General features: G+C 39.7%; 1 protein-coding gene across 1 annotated transcript; it reads left to right on the forward strand.

Moving 5' to 3' along the window:
* The first annotated feature begins 2856 nt into the window (after positions 1–2856).
* Positions 2857–8156, forward strand: LOC117283076 (transcription initiation factor TFIID subunit 5-like). Its single transcript, XM_033755390.1, has 2 exons — positions 2857–3075; positions 6789–8156. The coding sequence occupies exons 1-2, from the start codon at positions 2886–2888 to the stop codon at positions 6998–7000; spliced, it is 402 nt and encodes a 133-aa protein (XP_033611281.1). The 5' UTR covers positions 2857–2885; the 3' UTR covers positions 7001–8156.
* The last annotated feature ends 2366 nt before the right edge of the window (positions 8157–10522 follow it).

Below are 10522 nucleotides of genomic sequence, written 5' to 3' on the forward strand. Positions count from 1 at the left end.
ATGCTGAAAGTACATCCGGTGTCTTGTTGCCAGAGGAACATCTTCAAGTAACTGTGGTAATTCTTCTTCTAAGAAGTGGAGGTAAATCTCACCAGTTAAGCTGCCAGGAAAATTGAGTGGCCCGATTAGCTGATCATACAGAACACCACACCAGACATTGACACTGAATCGGTGTTGAAAATTTCATTCTATCGTAGCATGGGGATTACTGTCTGCCCAAACATGTAAGTTGTGACTGGTGTTGACCCCATCCCATGTAAACTGTGCCTCATTGCAAAACATTATCAAGCAGTACAACTGCCGATTTCCATTTAACCAGTCGCAGAACTGCAGACAAAGAGCATGGTCTCCTGGTTGTAGGTGTTGTACGTACTTGCTGTAAATGATAAGGATGCAGCCCATTCTCATGAAGAGTCCTACACGCCATGGACTGAGAAACACTGAACCGCCGAGCTAGACGTCTTGTACTGGCACGCGGACTGCACTCTACAGCATCGAGAATGTTTTCTTCTTCGCACAGTTCATGTTGAGGATTTCGTTTGTATTGTATACGAACACTGGGGAGAGAACCAGTGTGTCTTAATGTGTTGAATGTACTGCTAATGGATTTAGGATTTGGAATCGTGTTATTAGGATAATGCCAGTGATATTCGGTAGCAGCGGCTCTTGCATTTCCATCACATACACCCGAAACAAACACCATATCGGCGTATTCCTCAGTGGAAAATTTGTACGGCATCTTAACTTCACAAAGTCACCAACACAATGTCCTGTTTACTACTGGATCGCTCTGCCTACCTACGCGCAACATTCCAGCCAGTCTGCCTTATCTGCTGACACAGCTAACTGGAACACATGGTCGCCCAGTAGGGAAGCATAGTGCTGCATTCACAATAATGCATTTTGAAAATCTATTGTTACTCCGTAACTACTGAAAATCGACCACAAGTTTATAAGGAAATTTTGCAGGAAATAACCCCAGGAATATGTACCATAAGCCGGGGTAAAACTTCGTGAATCATCCTGTATTTGGCAAGGAATTTTTGTACTTTCCTCTTATTTTCAGCTGTAGATTGTTCGGCAAGAGCTCATAAACCCTGGACTCTAGCAAAGTGTTTAACATATAGTTGGATTCCTCCAACACCACAGTGTAATTGCCTTTGTCTGCGTGAAGAATCCCAGTATCTTTGTTGAGCCTCAGATTTCAACTCCTTTCTAGTCATTTTAGTGATGGATGATTTTGAGTTCTCTAACATGGACCTTATCTTCCATATAAATTCCATGCCCAGGGTCTGTGGAAATTTTGAAATAATCTGCTGTTAAATTGGTTGAATATAAAATTCAGTTAATTTTGTCTGTAGTTGATCAAGATTTTCTCTTTATACAGTAACTATTAACCTCAAGTTTTGTGTCTACAAAAGGTCTGACACATTTTGATCTTTAATAAGTCGGAAAATAACGAAGATAGAAATAAACTGGTTACATTGTTGGATTGAGAAACTCTAAAAGTTTTGTGTCTATTGTTAATAAAGTTGTACATGTGCTCCATTTGTTGCATGTAAAATATCAAGACAGTATTCAATTTCGTGCCAGATGCGGGCAAGCATACAGACATCCACAGTGGTTATTGCGTCTCTTACTCTGATTGCTGCAACGTCTAGGTAAATGACTGATGTGACTGTCTTTTCTGCGAAAAAGAAAGGTCCAGTGACTCGATCGTGCATAAGAGCACACCACACATTCATTTTTGGGGAGTCTCTTGCCATTTCACGGTATTCATGAGGGTTCTCTGATCCCCAGATGCGATGTTATGGCGATTGACTGTTCTACAAATATGGAAGCAAGCTTCATTGGAGAACAGCATGGTTGTAAGAAATCTTTCATCCTCCTCTATTCTTCGTAACATATCTGTTGCAAAATCTGTTCTCTTAGGCTTATCATGTGGTTCAATAGCTTGCACAAGTTGCATCTTATGAGCATACAGCCATAATTTCTTCCATAGAACATAGTGTACTGTTGAAACTGGCATATTCAATTCTCTTCTTGCTGTTCCCAAAGCTTTCTCAATGCTTCTCGGACACACTCAGTATCAACATTGCTTGTGCTGTGACATCCGGAACTCTTCTTACTGAGGACACTTCCTGTTTCTAAAAATTTCTTTTTCCAGTCTATGATACGGTTTCTAGAAGGAGGATCTTTCTGGTAATGTGTTCTGAAGTTCCTCTGCCTTTGTGTCACCGATTTCGTTTCACAAAACCACACCACTGTTTGCACTCTCTCTTGCGGAGTCGCCATCATTTTCTCAACAATGAACACTGCACTGAGAGCTATGAACACGTTCGTGATCTGTAAAGAGGAAAATAAACTTTTCGAGTTGATCTTTCCATCATTGTTAAAGGTTTATTTCTGTCTTCATTATTTCCCGAATTATTAAAGATCAAAATGTGTCAGACCTTTTGCAGACACCCTGTATATGCACAGTTGAGCATTTGAAAGCCTAAGGGGTCAAAACATGAGAGTAGTGTGTTGTCAAGATTCAAACTTAGCAGCTACACCATTTTGCCAAACATTTGGAATCCACATATGAGAAGAAGAAAAAACATTACAGTTGAATTTCTGAAAAAGTATTTTCATCAACATCAATCAATATTTCTATGCTCTACATAATTAAATTGACAGTATGTAAAGAAATGCTCATAATAAGCTATATTTGCTACAGCAGACTCCCATAGTACATATTATGAGCATTTTTATTGTATGCTGTTCTCAGTTCCTCTTCACCATCAAATTTTGTAGGTCAGACGTTTTCCTCAGCAGTTTGTTATCAAACACACTAAGTATGTGTTCTACCATGAGTGTAATCTTTCTAAATTATTGTCATTGTGATGCTGCCACAGGCTCCAGTATACTCCCTGTGCTTCTCAGTGGAGGGGAGGTTTCTGGCATCAGCAGGTGCAGACTCAAGAGTCCTACTGTGGGACCTGGCTCATGGCCACCTTCTGGCAGAACTGACAGGCCACAAGGGTCCCATTCACACCCTTGCCTTTAGTCGAGATGGACACATCCTCACATCAGGTATCTCCAAACTGTTGGCATTGAAATAGTGTACAGGCAAGACCCAAGCCATGTGCTATTCTTGGACGCTAACACAAGATCATTTCATTTCTGTCTGAATGCTTTATATTTAGGAATTTAATGTTCAGTCAACATTTTTTTAATGTAACAACTGAAGTTTTTTTTCCTAACAGTCATTGAATTGTTACTGAACAGTTATTGAATATATTGTAACGTGTTCCGTTACTGAAGATGCCGTAGAGATGGTTAATTGGTTTATTTAACAATCTACAAGTATCGGCTACAATTAATGATAACAATGTTACGGGTTTCCACACGTTACAAACCCTACAACCAAATCTCTTCACACTATCTTCAAGAGTCTTCACGTATTAATAAGGCGGGAGCTATACAAGTCTCTCTGAATTACACATTCCAAATATAACTGTACTACAGCACTCACTAAGTCTCGTAAGCACGCAATAAGTCTTCCGCTCGCTGACTTCTTAGTTATCGCACACGTGTCTGTAACTCGTAACTTGCCAACTGAGAACTGTTGTCAGCGGCTGTGTAGCTCCCTTATAAACCCTCAGCAGGCCAACGAGAAAACAACCACGTGGTAGGCATCACTGTTGCTAGGGTCGTCTATCGCAACCACCGTTTATCCGCGTTGCATAGCGACCAGTGCGCTGGGATTCGGCTCGCTTTGGCTCCGCTCGGCTCACTTCAGCTCTGCTCGGCACGTCACCGCCGCCCGGGGGGGGGGGGGGGGGGAGTGGTGTCCTGCGTAGCGGTACAAGTAGTAACGAGAGCGCTACGTTACCGCCACGTGCCGCTGGGGAGGTAGGGGTCCTCCGTTGCGCAACATGTCACAATATGTATTTACATATATGTGAGTTGTGATTGAAGTCATGTTTCATATTGAAGATGCATACTTGTCAATGTAGGTTTATAGTCTGGGCAATTTGAATCATAGCAGACTGGATTTTCATTCTCTGTAGCACAGATCCTGTATGTACGCATCACATCTACCTCCTCCCCATGATTTGTATCTTAACAGCAGTACTCTACTGTTTGTTCCAGCTGTCAGATTTCAAGGTGTACCTTTTGACAGCAAACTCTTCTGGGAACCTCACTTGAGATGACTCCACATTAAATGCAGACAGTCACTGAATATTGTAAAAGTTTTATCTGGCAGGTCTTGGTGTGGAGACCAGATGGTAATGCTCCAGCTTTACTGTTCCTTGATCTGTTCAAAAATAGACTTTGGCAGTTTCATGCACAACTTCACAGCAGTCACAGCAGTCTGTAATTGATCTGTCAACACCACTGGTATTCATTTTGTCATTGGCACCTTCACAGCAACTGGTTTGAGAATCTGTGTGACAAAGCTAGCTACTCAAACTAGTGTTGTTGGTGTTACATGTAATGTGGCATGTGGATGTGTGCTTCCATGACATCCTATAGTGTCTGGGTATGAACCTGGCTACTCACCATCTAGTACTGAGGTCAAGAATGATGAAGCTACACAGCCACTCCCCCATACATCCTCATGGCATGGTGTTTAATTAAGCATGGGGAAAACTTTACATTTTACCTTTATTGGTCAGATTACAGTATGATCAGTGCTTAAGTTTATTGAATCTTATACCAGGTTTAGTAAAGGATGTCTTAAACCAACTTCTATTCAGGTGCACATGACCATAGAGCTGACAAGCATATAATGCCACTTATTCACTTAGTATGCATAATGTGTATTTAAACAGTGGATGCACTTCACAAAAATTGGGATCAGATCATATTCATCATCTCTTCTGCCGGCAAATTACCTTGACTTCATCTTCAGCTGGTGTATCTGTTGTGACCTAACATTTGGAGTAAGAATAAAAAGTTTAGTTCTTAGGTCTACACCAAACGTTCTCTCTTTGATAAATTAAAGATACTAATTGAGTAACGTCATGAAACAGAATTCCTCTTGAGAAGCTCATGGACCTCTCACTGCTCAAGATATTCCCTGCTTTTTATGGAACCTGTAGATTAGTGCCATGTTCACAACAGCTTGCCGTTGGACTATGTCCTAAGCTAGTTACATCCATTTTAATATTATCCTCCCATCCACACCAGGGTCAAGTATTCCTGCTGATTTAGTACCACCCTTGTTCCATATTACCTGTAAGATCACTAAATTTATTGTTCTTGCTGCTGATTCCAGTATATGTGCCCAAGCACAAGTGATATTTCATAACATGCTCATGTTTTTACATTGAGGGCTTGTTTAGCCCCCACCCAACCTACAAGCTGGTGGATCACCACTTGCCTGCTATCCATAGTTGATTCAGCAGTCACAGTTAGACTGATTTGCATAGTGGGGGGTGGAGTCCAGTTGGGTCCACTCGGCATGGCGGCCACTGATTGGCCTATTGTACCTGCCCCAGGTGATTATGGTGATAGAGAATTTGGTGGAGTGAAGATTGGCAGGGGAAACTGAAGTACTTGGAGAAAACCTACCCCAGCACCACTTTTTTTTTTATTGCTAGTGGGGTGGGACTAAGTCCCTTGTACTGCGGCCACTTCTGGCCTATTGTACCAGCCGTAGATGATAGGTGAGGGTGATTGTGTAGCAGTTGGTGGAATGAAGATTGGCAGGGGAAACCGCAGTACTCGGAGAAAACCTGCCCCAGCGCCACTTTGTCCACCACAAATCCCACTTGACCAGACCCGGGTTTGAACCTGAGCCGCCACGGTGGGAAGCCAGTGATTAACCACTTGAGTTATGGCGCGGCCTTATATCCACAATTACTTTACATGCTTGGAGGCTGTCCCTCCATATACATCTGAAGCATGTGTGATGCCATGGTGACCAGGAACCCACTTAACCCTTCATTATGTAAAGTTATTTTTCTGAATGGGAACAACCTACATTGTCTTCTTGCCTTCAGCATGTATTCAGTAGCTCGTCCATGATATGTATGTACTGACCATCTTCTGGTGCACACAGTCTCACATGTCACTTCACTACATGTTTCGGCATCACTGTGCCATCCTCAGGTGTGTTATTTACATTAAACTATTGCACTGCTCACCATCATGTGTCATTTATAAAATGATGCGTGCGTTGTAATGCACATAACACAACCCCACCACCTACCCCCACAACATCATAACTCAATCAATACGAAGACACACGCGTCCAGCATTACAACACACGCAGCCAAAAAAGGACACATCACAAGACACAGTGAGTACTAAACATTATAAAACAACATGTAACAGATAGAAGTCAAAAGTAATATTNCAGAAGACGGTCAATAGATACATATCATGGACGAGAAGCAGTGCAACAGGACGCTAAAATACAACATTAATCAGTAGCTGCTTCAAATTATATACAGTGAAACTAGATTTAAGGTTTGTTTGGAGAGCAGTGGATTAGAATGTTAAACTGAGGGAAATATTAATGCAGGGAAATATAACACTGAGATTATTAACTTGTGGTCTTTGAAATTAAACAGTAGAAGAAGGAAACCCTCAAAGTGGAAAACATTAAATGACAGTTCTAGTGTAATTTAATAATCATCTTTTCATTTAGACTAACTTCTAATCTGTCCAAGATTCAAACTAGGTACCATTTAAATATAAATATAAGACATTCCCATTATGTCAGCCTGCTCAGTAATACAAGAGTGATATAATTTATAATATGGTATTCCTGTCACAATTTGCTTATTTTTCAGGCTCACAGGACTGTTCAGTTAAGCTCTGGGACTTCTCACGGCTTGCAGAGGAGATGGTGCTCGAGGATGTTGATGTCTCACACAATCCAGACATCAAAAATAGTGGCAGTTATTCACTGCGATCATATGGCACAAAGAACTCTGCTGGTCTCCATTTGCATCTTACGAGGCGCAATGTACTGCTGACTGTTGGAATATATGAAGGTTCTTAATGCTAATATACAGAATGATTAACTCCATGGCACATGCTCTTCCTTGAAACTTTGGTACGTAGCTGGTTCAGAAGTCCAATATCTTTTATGGAAGCAGAAAATTCATCACCATATTCACAAAAGTCAACAATTGTGTTCTGTTCTAAGTCAGTTCAGTCTAGTCCATACCTCCTCTGTTTCTCTAGTATTAATTTAAATATTATCCTCCCATCCATATCTAGGTGGATCAAGTAGTCTCTTCCCCAGAGATCTCTTGACCAAAATTTTGAAACCCTCACCATGGTGTCCAGTTACTCCTCCTCCGCCTGCCTGCCCTTTGCAATTTAAAAAAAAAAAGGACTTGGGGTGGAAAGGCATATGTTTTGAATGCTTGGAATGTCAGTGATGAATGCAGGAGGCAAGGGAATGCAAAGAGCTAATTAACGTTTATTATATAGGAATAGGGAATTTAAACCTCAGAGGCTTGGGGCCAGATCTTAACTCGTAGGTTTTAACTATTAGTAGTATTGTCATGCAGTATGTGTGACTCTCAGCTGGGTTTTGGGTTGATGACTTGATTTATTGATCACTTACAGGTTTGAACTATAAATAACTATAATACTATCACTATTTCCACAGTTTATAATTCACTAGAGCACACAGTCTTGTGTTCTTAGCCTGTTATTAGATGTTTCCTGGTAACGGCTCCAACAATAGCTATTCCTATGCCGCTGGCTCAAGTCTTCTCTTCACAGACTCCCGTACAGAACTGACTATCAGCTGACTTTGTCCCTTGCTTATAACATCTTGGCATGGACCATGTAAAAAACACAGCTCTTACACTGTTGTAGTCAAACTGTTGCTTTATTAAGAATCTACTGCCTAGCAATGGGAAGGTTTTCATCGAGCCGTTTCCCAGAAACAGCTCTTGTATATCCTAACGTCTTATAGTCACCGCATAGCAACCACCGTACACGCTACAGTATTATGTTCTGAACTGATATGTTGCATTGCCAGAAAAGATTTTATCAATTTTTGTCACCATGATAGCTTCAAGATTGATATGATATTAGTATTGAAAACAAGTATTCTAGTAACAAGTTTTTGAAAATGTATAACATTACCAGAGTGTGTACTGTAATTTTTAACTGATATAAAAATCATTCTTTCCAAAGAAGTTTAAAGGCTCTATGTAAATTCAATTATACTTCACACACACTTCCGGAAACATTTTCTTTCCCACATTGTGATGGTCCTCCAATTTAGTTTACCTATTGTATGACAAATATGAAAACATGTTTTCATCCACAGTCAAATTGCATTTTCTTTTTGCAACCATATGATGACAGAATGATAAGGTATTCAGTATAGTTGGAACCAGTAAATTTAAAAAAAATATTTTTTTGTGCACTTGCATGTTCTAACTGAATACAGTAGTTGTTAGTCATTCTGTTCTGTTGATGCAGTCCATGTGCCAACTGTTTACAGTGAAACCTCAATTCATCGTTTTTGTCGGGGTGCTGAAAAAAAAACGATGGTTGTGGGAAAACGATAAATGCGGGGCCTATATAAAATGAATGAAAACGGTCACATTTGCCTATATGTATTAACTAAATAAAAAAACATACCAGTGATAATATTTCCACTGTCAAGTCCAATTTGCATTACTACTTTTTAAAAAAGTCATTAATTTTCATTTTAAATGATACAAAATCCGTCCCAAGTGCAAACAATATATATTATATGTCCTTGATCTTGTTCTCCTCTACACTGCATGTTTCAGCCTCTAACAGCCATCATCAGGTGTATACTCTTACATTACTGCCACACTGAACCCAGTCTAAAATTTAACATTTAAAAAACACATTGTTATTTCTTCCTTATTATCAACATCTACCTCGTTGATATCTGTCTGGTATGTAGATTATTTTGCACACGTCAATTTTGGTTTTTCTGTAATAGCACTAAAAAAATCTTTAGTTATAATTTTAAAATCCTTTAAAAATTTCTCTAAATTTTAAATTTAAAATTTAAAATTGTTAGGGTTACTCGCCCTATGTCTAAGTGTTGCAGCGGCTAGTTCTTGTTTCCACATTGTATAGGTGTTATTCTGTGTAGTCTTCCTGTGTGCGTGCCGCTGCTTGTCTTTACTACGTAGTAACACGTAGCATACCTAGCGAATACTGTCCACATTGCATTTTTCCCATCCTTTTTGAAGTATACCCCTGTATTATAGACAATCATATAACACAGTTCTTAAATTTTTACACCAAAGCATATATGTTTCTTAAGCTTAAATTGCTTGGGGGGGAGAAACGTTTCCTTTAAAGAGCTCAGTGACTGTCCACAGCTAAATATTTTGGTGGACTTATAGTCAGTGCTTGAGGTGGAATGAAAATAGAACCGGGATGGTTTTCCACTTTTAATTCATAGACATAAATTATGAAAATATACCGAGTGATGTATACAGTCTGTGTTCAATCTAAGACCTACGAACATATTACAGTAGTTTAAATGGCATGCGTTAAAATAAAGTCACACATGCATTATGAGTACTTATCTTTAGAATATTTTCCAGATGTTTTCACTGCTTTCTGAAGTCACTGATCTTCTATCTGCGGGGCTTGCACAAGACTGGTAATCTGCATGTTGACTTCCTTTCTTTAGCCATTGTTTTACATAATATTCTGCATCGAAAGCACTGAGAGGGGGTCCCACTAATGAAATAAACATTAAACTAGATGCTGTTTTTAAAAGCACCGAGCTTCGGATGGTTGAAATAATGTTGTTCATGTTGCTGAATGCACGCTCACACTCTGCAGTTGAAATAATAATAGTATTTTGCAGCTGCAATCAACGGCTTTAGTTCATCAGGATACATGTCATCACCATTCATTATATTCATGGAATCCATGAACTGATGTTTTCTTACACACCATAAATGACTCAGCGAGTTCCCTAATCTCTTTATCAGCAAAACATAGATCTTGACATTTTACCCACTTAGCCTTATCCATTATTTTCAAGCTGTCCAGTAACTGACTGTATTTGTCCCTGTTTGGCCATGTTGTGTTACTACTTCCAGTCGATTCGTGTGAAGCTCTAGTGGTGAACATTCGGGTGTTTATATTGTCACTTAATTTCTGAAAGAATTGTTGTTCACTAATCTTCTGCACTCCTTTCTGCACTCCTCTTCTGCTAACTCCTTTAAATTCTAATTTATCAGCAGCCGTTAGAACTTCAGAATAATATTCACCTGGATTATTTGCCATGGACCGGAAGACGTGATACTTAACAAGAACTAAATGATGTGCTTCAGGCAATGTGATTTTCTTTTCTTGTAATTTTAAAGACAGGTGTTCAAGTTCTGTTAAAGCATCGCACAGAAGTCCCATATTTAGAACAAAGTTTACGTCGCTTAGGTTTCTTTTCAATCCAGAATATTGAGCTCTCTCCCTTCCCGTGCATTTTGGGTCTACAGACGCATTGTGAAAATGCTTATAAAGAGCAGGGTAATTATTCCATATGGCTCTCACAGACCGC

Source organism: Cryptotermes secundus, unplaced genomic scaffold (assembly GCF_002891405.2).
Source record: "Cryptotermes secundus unplaced genomic scaffold, Csec_1.0 scaffold1171, whole genome shotgun sequence".
Classification (NCBI taxonomy): domain Eukaryota; kingdom Metazoa; phylum Arthropoda; class Insecta; order Blattodea; family Kalotermitidae; genus Cryptotermes; species Cryptotermes secundus.

What these genes read in the sequence shown, in the direction of transcription:
- LOC117283076 (XM_033755390.1), top strand. Translation starts at nt 2,886, where the DNA reads ATGCTGCCACAGGCTCCAGTATACTCCCTGTGCTTCTCAGTGGAGGGG. An exon ending in TGGACACATCCTCACATCAG is followed by an intron (nt 3,076 to 6,788) that starts GTATCTCCAAAC and finishes CTTATTTTTCAG; the next exon opens with GCTCACAGGACTGTTCAGTT.